The sequence below is a fragment of the Pieris napi genome, chromosome 18 (assembly GCF_905475465.1).
Source record: "Pieris napi chromosome 18, ilPieNapi1.2, whole genome shotgun sequence".
Lineage (NCBI taxonomy): Eukaryota > Metazoa > Arthropoda > Insecta > Lepidoptera > Pieridae > Pieris > Pieris napi.
In genome coordinates, this window is record NC_062251.1 from 7150560 (window position 1) to 7171404 (window position 20845).

The 20845-nt window shown below is 33.6% G+C and overlaps 1 protein-coding gene across 4 annotated transcripts; it reads right to left on the reverse strand.

The window, feature by feature from the left end:
* Positions 1-2142: 2142 nt before the first annotated feature.
* Positions 2143-20306, reverse strand: LOC125058445 (glycerophosphodiester phosphodiesterase 1). 4 transcript variants are annotated; one of them, XM_047662516.1, is made up of 10 exons: positions 20081-20306; positions 15151-15365; positions 13975-14153; positions 12801-12906; positions 11322-11414; positions 8159-8259; positions 7287-7415; positions 5460-5595; positions 4890-4977; positions 2143-2217 (listed from the first exon to the last, which is right to left on the reverse strand). In XM_047662516.1, the coding sequence occupies exons 1-10, from the start codon at positions 20229-20231 to the stop codon at positions 2195-2197; spliced, it is 1221 nt and encodes a 406-aa protein (XP_047518472.1). In that variant the 5' UTR covers positions 20232-20306; the 3' UTR covers positions 2143-2194. The 4 variants fall into 4 exon arrangements, with proteins under 4 accessions (XP_047518472.1, XP_047518475.1, XP_047518473.1 ...); XM_047662519.1 differs by lacking the exon at positions 20081-20306 and adding an exon at positions 15710-15896; XM_047662517.1 differs by lacking the exon at positions 2143-2217 and adding an exon at positions 3592-3722 and having other exon boundaries at positions 20081-20231.
* Positions 20307-20845: the final 539 nt, after the last annotated feature.

Genomic DNA, 20845 nt, shown 5'->3' on the forward strand with positions numbered 1-20845 from the left:
TAATTATAGTTCAAAAAGTCTTGTTTATATAAGTAGTACATTAATTTGCCTTTTTCGAGATGAAATATAATTAGTTAGAAAAGTTATAATAAACCTTTTTTAAAATATTTTCAGTTTTATTGAAATTAAACTTGCGTTTATTATTAAGATCCAGAAAGAAATACATGTAATTTTGCCGGAACAAAATTGTTTAGTTATTTTATTTGTGTATGTAATAAAAAATTATTTTCAATTTCGTTTGTTTCATTTAATGATGGAATATATGATTATTACTATTTTATTTACTAAATAATCTAATTTTATTTATGTATTACATTGTCTTCATGCGATGGCTAATTCAACCTATTTAAACCTAAAATAATTTTATTATTAACTAGCACACCGGCCGAGCGTTGCTGTGGCTAAGGTTTTTGTTATATTACATAGTAGTAAACTTTTCAAGGGAAACGGTAGGAGAACACCAGTCATGGGGACCACCATGCATTATTGGTGGTTATAAATTCAAATTCAAAAATCATTTATTCACGTAGGTAACACAATGTACACTTGTGATTCGTCATTAAAGAAATAAATATTAATGCTTCTAATTTTACATTTACTGCCAGTTCTCAAATCAAGGGCGTAGAACGGAAGAGAAGAACTGGCAATAAACTCTCCGCCACTCTTTAATCGCCATGTTTTTTTTTTTTACACAACGTTAGTAAGGAGCTGCAACCATTACACCATGTTCCACATGACATTTTAAGTAATTAATAATAATAGCATAAATAAAAACAAAGACTTGTCCCCTATCAACAGGAGGCATGGTGAAATAGGAGCACGCACTTACATTCTCGTGGGAACAACACGCAAACACATAGTCGAAATAATTAACATCACCGCATACACGAATTCAAGTACGACCAGTTACCACAAGTAGCACCCGTTCACGAGTATGACGCATGGCCAGCCATCGGCCCCCTCGCCATATTTTAGGGAGAGAGACAACCCGACGCATGGACGCCGCCACAAGCAATGACATTTAAGCGAGCATGACGATCCTTGAAATGTGGACTTGGCTACATAAGAAAATAATAATAATACTGAAATAATTGGATACCACATGGATCACGGTTTGTTACCACTTTACATTAAAACAGTCGTGGATGTTGACGATCGCCCCAGAGTCTGGAAATGCAGCCGAGAGATTCAGTCGTGTTACCTATAATATATACTGGAGCAACTCATATCCAAGCACTAGGATCGTTTAAATATTCATTTATAATATGATAAGCCTTAGCAAGCAGTTTTACTTTAATGTACGATTTAAATGTATTTATTGACAACGCTTGTATCTCACTAGGGATTTTGTTGAAAAATGTATACAATTGCCTTGGAAAGAATTACTCGTTTTAGGCAGCCTTCTGGTTGGTGCGCTAATTTTGTCTTTATTACGAGTACTATAATTATGGAAGCTACTATTCTTTTTAAAGATATCTATATTTTTCCGCACATACAAAATATTCTCATAAATGTATTGACTTGCCAGAGTCAAAATATGTAATTCCTTAAATTTGCTTCTATAATTGTGACTATCAATTAATAATAAACAGATATTTTGCAATAAAATAATATTGCGGGTATAAATTGAGATGTATGCTATCCTATCTTTTAAGTTGGATCAAACTACACACGGTGTGCAAATTTGATTGATATCGGTTCGGTAGTTTAGGAGTCCATAGCGGACAAACAACGTGACACGTAATTTATATGTATTAAGATATGGTCACTATAAGGTGTTAGGTTAGCTAAATAACTTAAGACAGGTCCCTTATGCTGACGCATCATTACAAACATTGCACCAGCTCTATAAACCTATATATTTTAATTGTAGCCTAGTTGTGTACTTCTGTCGTATTTGTAATAACGGTTAAGATAGAATAATTATATGGTAAATAAATAACTGTAAGGCAAACGAGCCTTAGGGTCGCCCAAAAAGGGAAGTCATCGCCATGACACCCATTTTAGTCGGTGCGTTGCCGGCCTTTGAGGGAGAATGAGGCCCAGCTAACTTAACTAGTGACAGCTTTTTCAAAATTAGTACATGTCAGAGACATCAGATAAATTATTATCTGATTAAAAATAAGAAAAATAAACACTTACTCATTTTGGAAATCAATATATTTCAAATAAATTACAATAAATCGAATAACACTTATAACAACACGACGTAGAATACTGAAAGAAAAAAACATAGTATAAAAAAATCTCTTTTAAATAAATAAACTAAAATACTGGAGTGTAAAAATAAATTAAATACTAAAACAAAAATTGCACATGAGAAATGTGGGTAGTCTGAATAATACCCACTTTTTACAATAATTATTCTTTCGAATCACTACGGATTTTAGAACCATTACATGTTACACATTTCATTTCGTTAATATTAAAACTTTTAGGTGTTCACGAACGCATCATTCAAATATTCACTTTAATTATATGGAAAATGCTTTCGAGCTGCCAAAAACTTGACAGTCAAATTAGTACTAAAGGGGCGCGAGATAATAACACTATGACTATACTATCACGTGATCAGTTTTCTTTACAAAGGTAATCCGTAAGGATTACTGTGGAGCTTTTGCGTATTGTTAGATTGGGGTCACCGATATCGCAAAGCGTTTTTGTCTCACGCCCAGATTGTTCTAGCTTTTGTTCATAGACAATGTCAACTGTCAAAAATTCACATCGTTTTGTCATTGGGAGCGTTCAAGTATTACGTAACGAATTTTGGGAGGGGAGTCATTTTGTAAAACGTTACGATGCGGGGCGGGGATTGAATTACGCGTTATTGTTAATAGTATAAGATCCCGCTATACAACGACCTTCACCGAGATGCTTATTTAATGAAACTTATTTTATATTTAATTTAATATGTCAATAAATATAATCCATATGGGTTGCCTAGCAAATTTCAGTCCAGAGTATGTTTAATTAATATTTAAAAAAAATTTTTTTTCATATAATTTGCATGTAGTAAATTTTTTGAACTTTTTTCAATCAATATTTTTAATCAGGGTAGTATTATATATGTATCACTATAACCTTCTTTTATACTAAAAAGATGTATATATACTTTAGTGTCACATAAAAAATATACACATAAATAATTAATTGATTAAAAACAACCTAACGTTTGCATATTCTATGGGCTTCATACTTTCGTTTGGTATAGAATTTATCTGATAATCATACCGGTGAAATGTTTAAAAAAATATTTTTTTTTAAAATTAATTAAACATACTCTGGACTGAAATTTGCTAGGCAACCCATATGGATTATATTTATTGACATATTAAATTATATATAAAATAAGTTTCATTAAATAAGCATCTCGGTGAAGGTCGTTGTATAGCGGGATCTTAGACCATAATATTATTTTCGACTTATACCACATAATAGTAACTAAAGAGTCACTAGGTGGTCACGTAACGTTTTACTATACTTGGGTACAGTACTGTACTTGGGTACTGAAAAACGTTACGGCGAGTTACATGGGGGAGGGGGGGTTCAAATAATCTCCAAAAATTGCGTTACGTAATACTTAAACGCTCCCATTGTCAAATCTATCGACTACATACAAGTATCAAATCACTACAAAGATCTATGGTAACTACATTTCTAAAACTACAAAATTAAAATATCTAACCCCTCAATTCAGTTTCTTCAAAATTTCTTTCGTTACTCTGGAGAAACAAAAAATATTTGGTAAATAATACTTTTTAAGTATAGCTTTGGGTACATCGTAAATAACTTTAAATTACTTGTGGTCACGTGACCGGTTGCGTGTCTTTGACAAACACTAATTAAGAGAATGTGGTAAAGTTTAAGTCGTTATTAATGTGCTAAAAAAATTAGTAATAGTATTTAAAAAAAAAATAGTTTAAAAAAACTAAAAAACGTGGGGCGCTCTGTGCCATCGAGCAACCCACGCTTTTTCACAATAATACCAGTATTTTTTGTTCATTACCATTTTCAGCCTAAATTAGGAATTATTTTTCACTTTTTAGTTTGATGTGCTTTAAAAGCGTGTGGTTTTTTTAACTATTATTTATTTTTTTTAATTTTCTTCATTTTTTTTCGGATTATTGCATTGTCATCGATCTTTGACAGGTGCGCAAAGTTTGAATTAAATCTGTCCGTTTAAAGTGGGTCAAAATCGAGTCCGAAGGAGTCGGTTACATACATACATACAGGTGAAGCTAATATAAAGCGTGTAAAAATGTCAGACACCACATGACATGCGTCATTTAAAGTGTCAACAGTCAGTGACAATTGACACTTGTCACATAAAATTTGAGACGCTGACTCACTGGAGCAGGTTGCTTACACACTTTTTAAAACATTCTAGACATTCACTTAAAGTTAATTAACTAAAATCGACCTTAGAACATAAATTTTAGATGCCCGTTTATTTTTAAAGAATTTGTTTAATTTAAACCTTCACCGTTTAACTCTTTACAGCATAAACCGGAAAGAAGAAAGAGCAGGTACTTTAAAATATATAAATAAACTAGCTGACCTGGCAAACGTCGTTTTGCCATGTATATCGTTTGTAATAAATAATAGGGGTTGATCGTAGAGCGGTGAAAATTGAGGGTTGTATGTATTAAAAATTTATCTAAAAATAAAAATTAGGGACTACCCTTAACATTTAGGGGGATGAAAGATGTTGTCCGATTCTCAGACATAATTGCACACAAAATTTCATGAGAATCGGTCAAGCCGTTTCGGAGGAGAACTACAAACACCGCGACACGAGAATTATATATATTACATAAGTCTCCGAAGCACATCTGAAACTCGAAGTTGTGTAATAATAATTACTTTGTTAAACGAATATTAATTCTGACCGGAAGATAATTTTTTCTCCAGCTCCATACAACGGATTGGACGCTCCGGCTCGGAATCCTCATCATGTTGCATCACTTTCTTTTCAATCTGTAAAATCAAGTTGTCAACTGTCAACTGTCATCTGTCACTGAAAGTCAGTGTTGCTGTTAACAAAAAAAAAAAAATTTTGTAATTATTATTTAGAATTGTGAATTTTTGTTATTATATACATGCATGCATATAAAATTAAAAATAAAAACCGACTTCAAATATCTGTCAACATTATATACTTGGGGCACGTGACGTTGACCCATAACTCAAAAACTACTCGACTGATTTTGATGAAACTTAAACTGCCTTGCGATTCTGTAACTCACTTTTCGAACTCACACAGCAGAATGCCAAATCATAAAATGACTGCTTCACGACTGATTTGAGAGCGACCGCCGATGCGAAAACCGCTGTGTGAGTTCGAAAAGTGAGTTACAAAATCGCAGGGCTGTTCTCTAAATTCTATGACCGAGTTTGCGAGAAATTTGTGAACACACACACAAGTACAAACTGTTAACCACCTTCTAAACACAAATTACCTCTGGCTCCCCCATGAGCGTGTTGGCCAAATACGGCGCCCGTAGAACAGCCCGCCAGTACAACTTCTCGACTGGCCTATTCACGCACCAACCAGCCACTCGAATGCCCAGACCGCGCCAGTATTCCACTTCACGTCTAAAAACGTCTTCAAAATTCACTAATCATAATTTTATTTGGTTGGTGGTACAAAGATTTATTACTAATCCAGAGATCAAGATCTATAGGTACGTTATCTAAAGCTGGCGGCTTCAACACATTTACACTTTGGTCTTTGTGCTTGTGTAGTGTCTGTGAATAAGCGCGAGACGTGATGTCAAACTGAAATATGTACAATCACAAATACATCACGAAAAGACTGTCCGTCTCTCTCGCGCTCGGTCAAGCTTATGAGTATAAAAGAGACAGTTATTGTTTTGCTTTTGCTACTGTTTATGTTGATCTTTACTGTACATGTTGGCCTTTTTTCAAACATTACCAGGGCAATTTCGTGAAATGGTGCACAATGTTTTTAATTATTTTTAGCATATTTATATTAAAAATAGTTTAATGAAAAAATGTTATATTTAATTTGACATCAGATGCGACTGCGGTTTCTAAGAGGAGTATTGAAAGAATAGTTAGTGAAGTAAAAGTGAAGTGTGTTGAGCTAGATGGAGCTTATGTCGAAAATTGAAAAAAAATTTACACAAACTACTCTTTTACGTTCTTGGTCGGGCTTAGAACTTTTAGATCCACCCTCGTATGCACAGAATATTTATATGTATTTGACACATTTTTATTTATTTACAACCCACCCAACCTTACTAAAACCAGAGTAGACTAAAATATATAGATTGGCAAAAAAGTCATATTTTTAAACACACTGTATAGTGAAATTGCATTAGTGCGAGTACTGTGAACGCGCCAGCTTTCGATAACCGACCTATACAACCTCACAAGCTAACTCTTTATACATCAAAGTCAAAATAATTTATTCATATAGGTAACACAATGTACACTTATGAACGTCAAAAAATAAATACATATTAAATGCTTCTAATTTTACATTAACTGTCATCTCTCAAATCAAGGGCGTAGGGGAAGGGGGGGGGGGGCATGATCGGGAAGCTAAGGGAAATAGGTAGAACGGAAGAGAAGAACTGGCAATAAATCTCCGCCACATTTAGTTATAATCTCAATTATAATACGAAGTCAAGTTTAAAAATTGTTTATATGTCAAAACGTTTTGTCAGCTACATATATCTTTATATATCTAAATATTATGTGCGCGTGTTTTATCGACATGGAGAAATTGTTTGATTTGATTTGGATTTTCTTTGATTTTCGTATTCGGTGATTACGTCATCAATAATTATTTATATTTTTACACATATTATCCACACATTGTCTATGCTTGAAAACGAAATGAATTTTCGAGGATTCCTTCAAACTTGTGTACTATAATTTTTAGAGGTTTGCTGACAAGGGGGGGGGGAAGGACATTGCAGTAGATTTGTTTACGTATTACTTGAATGGCAAAATCAGGTATATGATAATAATAAAAGTCATTACAATACACCATTTAGTATATAATTAGTATTTTTAAAACAAATCCAATACAATAATTTTTTTTTAATGATTGGACAATTCACACCAATTGACCTAGTCCCATGCTAAGCTGGTGAAGCTTGTGTTATGGGTATACTAGGCAACGGATATACATACATATTATAGATAGATAGATAAATAAATACATATTTAAACACCCAAGACCTAAGCACAACACCAAATGCTCATCACATCGATGTTTGTCTCAAAGCCGTCAAAAATCTAATCGGTTAACTCACGGACTGACGATATCCTTGTGTAGTAGAACTGCGCTAACTGAACACCACCGAGCTGTCCAACGCCACAATGCTGAGTGGATAACGTCCAAGAAGCGAACGAATGCTTGCATTGCCAAACGACCAGCGAATCTAAAAAAAAAACCCCATCTACTTCAAGAAGAGGTCCAGGTTCTTAGTATAACGCCGAAAATTCAGGGTACACTGATTCAAATTTTTAAAGTGAAACTTCTTTATGAGGGTAAAATTTTTAGCGGAACGTCACGAAGATGTGCAGCGTTTTTGTCGAAGAAAAGGGAGAGAGCGATTGAGTGAGTGAGAGAGAGAGAGAGAAGGGCGAATTACCTCATAGAAATTTTAATTTTAAAATTCAAATTCCTTTAAGAGAATTTATGAAATATTAGTATTTTATGCTAAATAATTTAATGTAAATTCAAATGCCACGTGTTTTTATCATCGAAGAAATAAATTTAAAAAATTAAATTTATTATTTGTATTTGTATTAAATTCAATAAATAAATTTATTATTTGTATTTTTTTTTAGATTTCCGAGACTTAGAGGAGGAAAAGGAAGATATGTTAGGAATTTAATTATCATTAAAATATTAAAAGTGTCGTAAATTATTACAAATTATAAATTTAATTTTTTTTAATTTATTTCTTCTATAATAAAAACACGTGGCATTTTAATTTACAATCCGTAATTTGAGATTTCAATAAATTATTTTGCATAAAATATAAAATACTAATATTTTTAAAAAAATTCTATAAGGTACTTCGTCCTTCTCACCTCTCAATCGGTCTCAATCGCTCTCCCATTTCTTCGACAAAAACGCTGCACATCTTCGTGACGTTCCGTGTTTCAATTCACTTACCTAGGGTTGGTGGGTCCATTCTCAGCATCATAATTCAGAGCACTAAAGCAGTATGGACGGTAGCTAATGGCGCCAACAATATTGGGATCTTTTTTTCGTATCTGAAATTAAATCGCCTATTTTTAATATATATAAATTACGTGTCACGTTGTTTGTCCGCTATGGACTCCTAAACTACCGAACCGATATCAATCAAATTTGCACACCAAGTTTGATCCAACTTAAAAGATAGGATAGCTTACATCTCAATTTATACCCGCAATATTATTTTATTGCAAAATATTTGTTTATTATTTGACAGTCACAATTCTAACAGATGGCGCTGTGTTGAAAGTACCAACGTTTCACATAAGCTACAATTTAATGGCATTACCACTAAAAAAGCATGGTGGTCCCCATGACTGGTGTTCTCCTACCGTTTCCCTTGATACCACAATAATATAATATAGAACCTTATAAAACCTTAGCCACAGCAACGCTTGGCCGAGTCTGCTAGTTTTACTATAAATATGATTCAATTTACCACCACAAATGCGTGGATACTAAACCGAATGTGATGAAACTTGGACCGTTGTCTAAGTACGACAAAATCTCGATTTACGAGAAATTTCTTGACAGTCACGAAAATAGTGTAAAATAAAGTCAAGGTGCTTTTATAGCGTAGGCGAATATTTGGCCTATAAGTTTGACAACAATTGATTATAAATAGCTTGACTTATTATTATGACATTATGTTAATGTTTTTACTATATGACACTAGCGGACCCAGCGAACTTCGTTCCGCTTAACATTCTAATAATATAGTTTTGACTTTAGTTAAACCTAATTTAGGATTTATTTGAGGTAATAACATTAATACAACTTTTTTCCAAATACAGAAATGTTTTAATGCTTGCCATTGCGAAAAAAGAATGACGGTTTTATACTTTAGGCCTCCTCTCTCTAGCGCTAATATTGCGAGACTGCATGTTAAAGTACTTTTTGATATACAACATTTTTTGTTTTGTTATCCGGCGCAAGAACAAAGTGATAGGTTTCTTTTATATGCGTAATTTTGTCAACAGATGGCACCACATGCAGTTTGCATTCGTAAAATTAATTATTTTTTTTTTTATATTATTTGATAACTTATCCGATATTTTATTACTTATTCTGCTATTCGGAGCGGAGAAGAATCCACTAAAAAAGAGATAACTAACATCGGTCCAGCCGTTCTCGAGTTATAAGTGTTGTAACAAACACGACTATCTTTTATAAAGAGTTTTTCAACAAGAACTTTGTTTTCTAAAACAAAATAAAACAAAGAATTTAGAGGAAAATGAATAAAATTTTTATTGTATTACAAAGAGAAAAGTTTGGCAATTATGAATGAAAAATGATATCTGGCAAATGTCCACCACGACCACGCTGACAGATGTTGATTCTTTCATCAAAATTTTTAATCACTTTTTGGCAAAATGGAGGGTCTATTTCGTTAATGACATCACGGATTTTGAGTTTTAAGGCTGCAATCGATTCGATTGGCTCCGTATAGACTCTGTCTTTAACATAGCCCCACAAAAAATAATCCAGTGGTGTTAAATCACACGATCTGGCTGGCCACTTAACAGCTGAATTTCGCGAAATTATGCGCTCGGGAAATTTGGTTTGCAATAAATTGATCGTTTCATTGGCTGTGTGACATGTGGCACCGTCCTGTTGAAACCACATTTCAGTGATATCCATGTCATCAATAATAGGCCAAAATTTAGTGGTTAACATCTCGCGATACCGTGATCCATTGACTGTTACCGCATTTCCAGCCTCATCTTCGAAAAAAAACGGCCCAATCACGCCTCCAGACCACATAGTGCACCACACAGTAACACGTTGAGTATGCAAAGCCTTCTCAATAATTGCTTTAGGATTTTCAGAAGCCCAAATGCGACAATTTTGCTTGTTGACGTACCCTGACAAATGAAAATGGGCTTCGTCTGAAAAAATGATTTTTTCAGAAAAACCAGCAGGTTGTTCCTGAATGAACTGAGCGAATCTGCGGCGATTTGAATGGTCGATCAGCTTTAATTCCTGCACCAGTTGAATCTTGTAAGGCTTCAAAGCCAAATCCTTTCGCAAAATTCGCCATGTTGTGCTTTTGGATAACCCCAATTGTTGAGAACGTCGTGAAACTGACAAATTTTGATCTTCTTCAACACTGTGGCTCACGGCGGCGATGTTTTCTGTTGAACGACCCGGTCGAACACGTGTTGGTGTTGGCACATTTTGTACCGAGCCTGTCGACTCAAATTTCGCGACCAAATTCTTAACAGCGGTCTCAGAAGGACGATTATGCTGGCCGAAAATATCACGAATTTTACGAAATGTAACTTTAACAGAACCACCATTTTTATAGCGAAATTGAATTCATTGTAATAATTGCCAAAGCACCTGCTACGAATACCGCCAAAAACTAAATGTCAAAACTATCACGTTCTCGGTGTTGCCACAATTGAAAAACAAACTTCTTGTTGAAATACCCTTTATATATAGATTTGCATGCCTATTTATATATATCTGATTGTCCGGATATAAAAATAAATAATGTGATTATAAAATCACATAAGGTTCGATTGTAATATAGTAAAATTCTAATTGTTAATTATGTAAGATAAATTTGCACGCCATTATATATGGCTGAATATGCGGAGTTAAGATTGTACAACCATAAGATTTTTATACCATATTCTTGCAAATAAATGATTATGATTATGATTAGGTTACACTGTGACCTGCCATTTTGAAGTCGATAAATGTTAAAATGAAATAAACAGGTGTTGATTTCTTTTGGATTCGATCCCTGTTTGCACCAATGGACATTCTGTATATGTGGAAAACATCGTGAGGAAACTGCTTTAGACCTAAAGTCGACGGCGTGTGTCAGGCACAGGAGGCTGATCACCTACTTGCCTATTACATTGACATATCATGAAACAGATACAAAAAATTGAGGCCCAGACCTAAAAAAGTAGCGTCACTGTTAGCCTATGTTACATCATATAAGATTTTTTTTTAAAGTTTTTGAGATTATTCGTTACAAACAAACATACATACTTTTTAGTCTTTTTTGTACCTAAAGATTATTCATTAAAAAAATTGCAAAATAATGTAAAAAAAAATCACTCACCTGATATAATATGAATGGGTTGAATGTGGTCACAACCGCGTATTCATGCAAAATTGGATTGGACGAGAACACACGAAGAATACCATTTATTACCTATAAACAATATTTAGGTATTACGTAACGAGTTTTGGGGGGGGGGGGGTCCTTTTGTAAAAGGGAATTGAATTACGCGTTATTGATAATATTAATTTCGACTTACACCAAATAATAGTAACTAAAGAGACACAAGGTGCTCACTACAATATACATACATACAAATAAAAAAAAGTAACTTGTTTTTTTTTAATTAGAAAGGGTCGGAAATTCGACAATTTTTTTTTATAGAACAGGAGGCAAACGGGCTAAAAGGCTCACCTGGACCCATGGACACTCATTGCCAGAGAGCTCGCGGGTGCGTTGTCGGACTTTTAAGAATTGGTAAAAATAAAATATATTATGGAACATAAGATACATGTATCACTTATTCCACGTCATTAAATTTGTAGGCATCCCTACTCATCGGCAAAGAAGACAGAGGGTGTAGGCCGAGAGAAAAAGCCGAAACCGGAAACTCTCGGTACTCTTTTATAATAGCAAATCATTAAACAACACTTATTTTAAAACAAATATCGCAAATAGAAGTAGCCTGTCTAGCACTAGTCCCAGGCCCTTTAATCAACTAGATAATCGTTAACTTTATAGTAAGCCTTATTACACAGCTTTTTCTTAAATTTATTAAAAGGCAGAGATAAAAGAGCCTCTGGGATTTTATTAAAGATGAGTCCCTTTTCGGTACGCTCTTTTCTTAAATCAAATTAAATTAAAAATATTGTCTATTGAATGTAAAAATAAGTCTATTATGATTCAAGCAGTAACTATTAAATTACATAAAAAGTCTCCTACAATCGTTAACTATACACGCGAAAATATTTTTTGAAAACATCTTGTAATGGTAATTTATCTCATATTAAATTGACCATGTTATAAATGCTAAAGCTACGGTTTCCTATAAAAGCGGTGCCGTTATCTAACGGCCGTAATGTAACGTTGACGGTGACGTCACCCATACATTGTCTATAAATAACATCGGAGTAGGTTTCCTAGAGAACGTTGAGTGTCATCGTAACGTCAAATAGCGGTGCCTGTCATTTGCATGACGGCCGTCACAGCGGTGATAAACAGTAGTTCAACTTTTTCGCGTGTAGCGGTGCGCATATTTAATTAATACAATGACTTGGACGAGCGAAAATGATGAACAATTAATAGATTTTATTAAAAATCATGAAGCTTTGTACAATATCAAATCCAAAGAGTACAGACAAGCTCAGATGAAGCAAAATTTGTGGAACGAAATTGGAATAACACTTCAAAAATGCACTACTTTCTAGGAAACCACAGCTTGGCCACCGTAAAGACGGCCGTTATTTACAACCGTAAAATGACGGCCGTTAGTTAACGGCACCGCTTTTCTAGGAAACCGTAGCTTAAATGAAGCCTCACCTGCTTGTCTTCACCCTTGACGTCAATTATCATCTTAACTTTATTGGCTAAGAGATAATCTATGGCATCATCTAGCAAACAAAGAGTGACATCTTTGTAGTGTTGCCTGAAAAAAGAAACTTTTTATTCTATCTGTGACTTTACACTAATCTGAAAAGTTTTAGACTACAGACTGACTTAGCGTTCTGGCATTGTCACCTTAAATTTTTTTTTTAACTTTAATTTTACTGTAATCTAGCTTAATAATTAAAAAAATTGGTGTCATCATTTGGGGGTATAAATAGTTAACAACCTATTCTAAAACCTTCATAAAAATGTGATAAACATCAGTCTATCAGAGGAGAGGAGTTTGGCTACTTGCACATTTTGAAAAGACCGAGTTATAACACCTCCGTGTGTAAATGTATAATGTTGCATACAACTAATAAAAATACACTTTTTATTTTAGGAATAATATACATATTAGCAAATAATTTAAAATATCCTTTCAGAGAAATAACCAAAATTAATGATTAACTTTAGTATTTAACCTAATAGGTCAGTTAAAATTCTCTTTTGCATTCATAGTAATTGTTGGAGAAGGATACAAGAAACATTTTATATACATCTTATATCCACTATGGACTCCCTAAATTACTGAACCAATTTCAATCAAATTTGCATACCGTGTGTAGTTAGATCCAATTTAAAAGATAGGATAGCTTACATCTCAATTTATACCCGCAATATTATTTTATTGCAAAATATTTATTTATTGTTTGATAGTCACAATTCTATCAGATGGCGCCGTGTTGAAAGTATCAACGTTTCACAAGCTAAAATTTAATGGCATAACCATCAAAAAAGCATGTTGGTCCCTATGACTGGTGTTCTCCTACCGTTTCCCTTGAATAGTTTACTTCTATGTAATATAACAAAAACCTTAGCCACAGCAACGCTTGGCCGGTCTGCTAGTATATATATATATATTTACCCCACAATGTTTACCTCCACTGTATCTGTGCACAGCTGGGAATTGAACGTGCAACCTCAGGTCTGACTTTCACACATAAGCCACTAGGTCAATACTGGCTTTTCAAATACAACAGGTTAATTGTAATTGATATTACGATTGATTTGTTTTATCAATTATTTCTTTATAATAGTTTTTTAAAACTTAAAATATAAAAAGTACCTATTAGGATGTGTTACACCAACATTAATATCCTTAATGCTATCCCAGTCCATGATCCTTACATCGGCAATGTCAGTTCCAGTGAGCCGTTCCAGACCCTGATCATGAAGAAGCACCAGCTGGCCATCACGAGATGCTCTCACATCCATCTCCACAAAATTGCACTCCATTGCAACACACTGAAATCAAAAATAAGAATTTTAATACTAAGTTAAATAAACTGTACAACTGAGCTAGGGTCAGAGGAATGTTTTAAATAAAGAATTTATTATATCACCACTTATTTAAACTTAATTCTTTAGAGAAATACAGTCTAAACCGTTTAAGATTACATTGTTTAGAACAACATACCGGTTATATTGTTCAAAATCAAAGGTCCCAGCTGAATTCTATTGTATTAGGTACTTAACAACAACTGAAATATGAGTAGTCCCTTCAATGTTGTTTTAACATATTTTGACATAATATGTGAAATTGATGCATTATTTTAATATAAATATATAATATGCTAGTTTACATAAAGGTTTCATATTTCATTAAACATAATTATCATATTTCTAGTATCCTTGATACTTATTATAAAAATTAATATAAAATAACCTTTCAAAGAAATACCCAATATTATTTAAATTAAATGTAAATACTAACTTTAGAATTAAACCTTATAGGCCAATTAAAATTATCTATTGTATTCATAGTAATTAATAGAGAAGGATACAATAAAACATCAAAAAGTATCAACAGCACTAGAAATATGGTAATTATGTTTAATGAACAAAGAAGTAAGACCTATGTACTGTTTAATATATACATTTAGCAAATACTTTAATTTATCATAGGGTACAAAATCATACACATAATTATACTACTACTATATTTATTCTGATGTACATACATACTATATTGGTCTTGTACTTTTAAGTTTATATACTGCTCTAATATGGCCAATCTAGATTTTCCATGTTTTTAAATAAAAATAGGCAACATTATCTGTAATGTGACTGCTCTAATAAGCATTTGGAAACTTCATACTTTTTGAAGGTATAATAAATAAAAATACATTGTAATGCAATGAAATACTCTTATTTTTATAGTAATTAAAGAAACCTTAGTAAAATTAATATAGGAAAAATAAACTCACCGTTTTTATAATTTTAACTGAATAATGTTACTTACGTATTTAAAAGCCTGCATTGTATTCTCTGGAGCGTCCAATCCAGCTCCTCTGTGAGCTATGCATTTAACAATTCGGTCAGGATGTTTCTCACTCTCCTTCGACCCAGATTCGGGCCCAAATATACTACTAACATTATTTGATTCAGGTTTCGGTAATTTTGTATAAAAATACGCCGCAACACCTAATATTCCAACATCCAAACCAAACGGCAAAACTGAATGTAAATATATAAAAAATGTTAATAAGAATGTTATTGCGTAATATATGCTGTTATAAAAAATAGTTAACGTCGTTAAAATCATATTTTCGTTCGAAAGTTCAGTTATTTATTATAAATTAATTTCGTAAGTAATACTACTTTCGTGATAGTATCGAAAATCGAAAATAAATAAATCGAATCAAAGGCGGGGTCTATTGACATAAGAAATAACAGCTGTCAATTGTCAAAATGTGAACGAAATGATATTTCCATTTACCATGTCTACAGAATTTATTGCACACTTTTAACTACTGGATTTCGTGTATAACCTTAAAATATTATGATTTTATATCACTCACCTCGTATTATCATGGTGAAATAAGTTAATTTCTAATATCTGCCTTCCAAGCCTAATTGCTTTAACGTTTAGAGCTTTTTATAAACTAGGTACATATTTTGATAACTAATTTATATAATATAAGCTAACAAACAATGTGCAGTATTTATTTCATGTCTAATATGTGGTAACTGCTAATGTTTAAAAACTATAGTCTTCTGATGACGTTTATCGATTATGTACGATACTGTATATCGAATGATAAAAAGAATGGTTTCAACAACTGTCAAAACACTGGCACCAACGAAGAGAGCTGTGGTTCCTCCGAGGGATGCTAAAAGGAAATTTGAGCAAAAATGAGCAATACATTATTAAGGTATAACTGGCAAGTCAATCAAATAACACCCAAAAATTAGCAATATGTTTTGGGGGAAAAGACGGTCTGACGTTGTCAAGAGTGGTATGCACGATAAATAGCTCTTTGATGGAAATGGTTGGTAATACAACCACTACAAGTCAACGGTGAATGATTTACGATGATAATTTGGTATTTTTTAATTTTTCTAAAATTCTCAAATTTTGTCAAAAATGTCATTATTGACGTACGAGACGAAATCGCATTCGTTTATTACGTCAACACGGGTTTCAATTTCTTTAATACAACGTGCATATTACATACGCTTGAAAAACTTCAAATAAAAACGTTAATGTTATATTAAATATTATCAAGATGATAACTGTCGATCTAACATGACGTAACATAACATTGATTTTTGACTTCTGACTTTTGACTACTCTATCCTCACAGATAACCAACGATTTCTTTTTCACAGTTGATTAAAAACAATTAAAAATGCACGGTTAAGCATTGTTACTAGAATAAACAAAAAATTAAGGAGCTTTATTATTCCACGGTATTATTATTTGAAAGTGGAAGGCGGTTTATTATCTCCGTTCGGTTGCGTCTTTGAAAACTCGAGACATAAATTTTATTATTTTTCTTTTGTGTGAATTGCAAAATAAATAATATATTGTAAATATTGTGACAGATTGAATAACTAAATATACTGAAAATATTGGAAAGATTCATTAAAAAAAACTCGAATTAATACGTAAACAATAATATAGAAAGCCAAAGACATTTCCGTCATAGTTAATTATTTAAGTTTAAAAGGTGTCAATTCATCGACTGTTAGACGGTACGAAAAACAATAGAGAATAGGTATGACTTCCACTTAACAGCCTGGCCACGGGACATTCGCCGACGCGAATATTCGCGCGGTGCGAACCGCGATGCGTCTAGCGACTGAAATAAACTCATAGCAATGTACTAATCAAGCCACGCGCAACGGCGACCAGCGATGCGACCAGCGATGCGACCAGCGAAATGTACCGAGCGAATCGCGCGGGCGACTGACGTCGCGACGGGCGAGCGAAACAAATGCATGAATCAGTACGGTGCAACTAGTGTGACCGTTTTTAGTATATTCAGTACCAAATTGGTATAATTTGGGCTCCGTGTAACTAATTTAGTATTTTTTTGGTATCCTTTTATATTCTGGTATTTTTTGGTACATTTAAACTTTCAAAATTTTTAAACACATTTTGATATATTTTTGGGCTGGGCGGGAAACACTCACTTCCATTCGTTCGTATTTCGTTCACATGTTTTTCTCTTTGTCTGATGTTTACCGCAAATGTATCATTTTGTCTCTTTGGAACGGTTAATGCTAACGAATTCGCGAATCGTGCTTTAGCTACGTATTACTATCGACGTTACATGCTGTATTTTTATACATGTGGGAAACCACATCCCTATTGGGACCACGGATGTTTTAGCTCTTTATTTATTTCTCTCTGTGTGCATGTGTAGTGAAGATAATGAAGCGCAAATACGATGAGAAATATAGATCTGAGTGGGAACAAAATTCTGAATTTTCGTCATGGTTGAAAAAATATACAAATAATGAGAACACCTTGTGTAAAACGTGTGGAGCAACATTTTTAAGTAGAATCGCTACAATTAAAAGTCATGCATATTCTGAAAAACATCGATAGAAACTTATACGTTATAGTGGACAATCCAAGGTAAGAAAGCTATGCCCCCATTAACATATTTATAATATTATTGTGTCCCGTATTTTTTATGGCACATGAATTAATTGTCCTACTTCTACAGGATGTCCGATGAATCTTGGATAGTACATGTACAGTTGTACACACATGTATAATTGATTTAACTTCATCAAATTAATCAAATCCTGTTTATTTTCAGAACGATGATAAATTACTTCAAAGGAAAGAACCCATATCTGAAGAAGTAAGAAAAGCAGAGCTTATATTTTATGCAGCGTTGGCAGAACATAACATACCATCTCGGGCTATGGATCATCTCAGCGATTTATTCAGCAAAATGTTTTATGATTCGGAAATTGCAAAGGGCTTTTCCTGCAAACGCACTAAATCTGCTCAGTTAGCTCAGTGCAGCGAATACTGACTTAGTATTTGTAATAAAACTTATTGTAAATATTTATTATTATTTTAATAAATCTGTATAATGAAGGTGTGAAATTGGTAAAATTAAAAAGTATCTGATAATAAGTGTTTTAATAAAAAAAATCCTCTTTTTGTTTTAGTATATTTTTAGTATAATTCAGCATGTGTTTTGGTATTATTTAGTACTGGCGTCTTGTAGTTTTGGTAGATTGCCATTTTTTAAAACGGTCACACTGCTGAAGCCACGGAGTCGAGCGGCAGTCGCGGCGAATAGAGTAGGGAATAAATAAGTTTAGTCGTGGTCGCGGCGAAAAATGAATACAGAGTTTTTTGTTACTGAAATACTGGCTAGACCAGCTATTTGGAAGTCTGGCCATCCACAGCATTAATTTAATATACCTTAATCTCAAAAACAATTTTTCAGCGGCACTTAAAATTCTATTTGCATTAACTATTTTCTCCAATTCTGGTTGAATATTCATAAGAATATAATTGAAGGTTTCAATACTCATTCTGGTATACTCAAAAAAATAATTCTGGATATATTCTGAATTTCTCATACTTCTTGTGGAATTCTCCACAATTTCTCCAAATATTAGGTCTTGAACCAAAAGCTATTACTTTCCAAGCAATATCGAGATGATTTCGATAAAGACATTTCGCTGTCGAACTTCCTTACTGGTCGCGGCGGCAAACGTGACTGGTCCGTGGCCTGCAAACGGCCCCGCGCGAATGGTCGCCTCGCCTCCCGCATCGCCGTTCGCACCGCCGATCCCCGTGGCCAGGCCGTAAGACAACACAGACTATCAATTTTAAGCTTTTGTTAATAAGCCGTGTGCACAACACTCAAAGCGTGAAAAACGCACCAAACAGATCATCCAGGCTAAAGATGACATCTCTGTGAAGACGAAACTTTGGCGGCATCAGCGTAAACTTTACAATAGCACCTGGCTCTTCGTCCGTCTCGTTCATGTTTAATTAGAAAAAATCTTATTAATCTAAAGTAAGATTCAGAGTCAAGATCTGGAGCTAAGTATCTTTTCTAAATCTTACCTTAAGGTTTGAAGGAAGAGAGAGAAAATAAATATCAGCACATATTAAAAGTATTAAATAAACCATAAAGAAATGTAGAAAAATGCCACGAATATCTAGAAAACACAGACGCGTAATGCAAACTATGATCTACACATAGACAACTTTTAACGCCTAACATCAATATAGACAAATTCCGGTGATTATAAGTGTTAGCGCCGATAATTTAAAATCGATGTGACTGTGTATTTATCTGTTGTAAACTTTGTTACGGTAACGTGGTAAATAAGGTTTCACGCATGTAGTAGGAAATAACCAAACATTTATTTAATTCGATTTAACTTGTATATAACAAGGGACAACCATAACTGAATTACAAGCAGGACGAGATAGCAAACGCTGGTCATCTGATTTGTTTTATAATGTACTGATTATAATTCGGAATCTTGGTACTTTCGAATGTAAAATGCTATTATTAAACGGATAGTAGGAGCCTTAGACACATGAGTCACACAGCTACGGATTGAGTAAGAATCTGTAGAATTTGCTACCATATTAAAGCAAATCAAATTTTCGTATTCATGACCAAGAGTCAACAGTCTTGGCCTAGAGGTTTCAACGTGCGACTCTAAATACATTACGAATTTCAATACATTACACAAAATTTTAAATATTTTTTTATACTTAGACGCAACTCCGGCAGCAAAAATCACTTGAAGGTGTACCAATCAAGGTCTCCCGAGACACCTACATAATCAGTATCATCAAATTCGAGTGACGGATTTCTAAATCGTTACCGGCTGTCCAAAGACCTGGTCTGCACCTTGATGTATGGATGTACTGGCTTATTATTATGGTGACTTACCGAACAAGGATCTTCTTTGTATGAGAGTAGTAGTTGAGCTCGGCACACTGAGGTATACAGGTGCATTTGGCGAGGTTCTTTGGGAGATTGACAAGTATCTCAACGTTTCGCCCGATACACGCCATGCCGTCCGAATCACAGACTTCGCCATCTTTTATATATTTTTAACGCATTTGAATTTCAAAACATTATCACTTTTCTATTTTGAATTCACGTTTTGACAGCAACGTTACAACATTGTCAGTGTTGACAGGTGTAAAAAATAAAAGTAGATTGTCTAGCGTGCCATAGAGTTTTGTCAATAGTAATGGTCAGTGAAATTAAAACTAAAAAGATTGTTCATTCTTATTCTTCTCTATAAAGGTAACTTTGGTCACAGAAAGAAAATCCTATTTGTGCATAGATGATGTACAACCACAACATTTATATTATAAAAATATTCTTACCACCTTTAGTATGAAAATATGGTCGACAGCCACAGAACATTATCGCCATTTTTGTTCTGCAGTGCATTTGACATAAGCCGAAACTATAAGCCTGGGAAACACCACAGCTTATAAAGTATGGAAGTCGTTCGTGCCGTTTGGTATCGAAATCAAGATTTATTTTAAATATACGCAAATATACGTCTATATGCAAATTTATCATTATTTAATATATTACATATTATAGTTGTTTAGAAAAAGAAAGTAAACAGGAACAAAAAACCAACTAAACTAATAAAGGATACATGAAAAAAAAAAGTGCACATGAATCATTATAATT

Excerpts from the sequence above, each read along its gene's own strand:
- LOC125058445 (XM_047662516.1), bottom strand. The coding sequence starts at position 20,231 with ATGGCGAAGTCTGTGATTCGGACGGCATGGCGTGTATCGGGCGAAACG. Across the intron at positions 15,366-20,080 it reads ACAAAGAAGATCCTTGTTCG|TTTTGCCGTTTGGTTTGGAT; the intron begins GTAAGTCACCAT and ends ATTTACATTCAG. Across the intron at positions 12,907-13,974 it reads GGTGTAACACATCCTAATAG|GCAACACTACAAAGATGTCA; the intron begins GTACTTTTTATA and ends TTCTTTTTTCAG.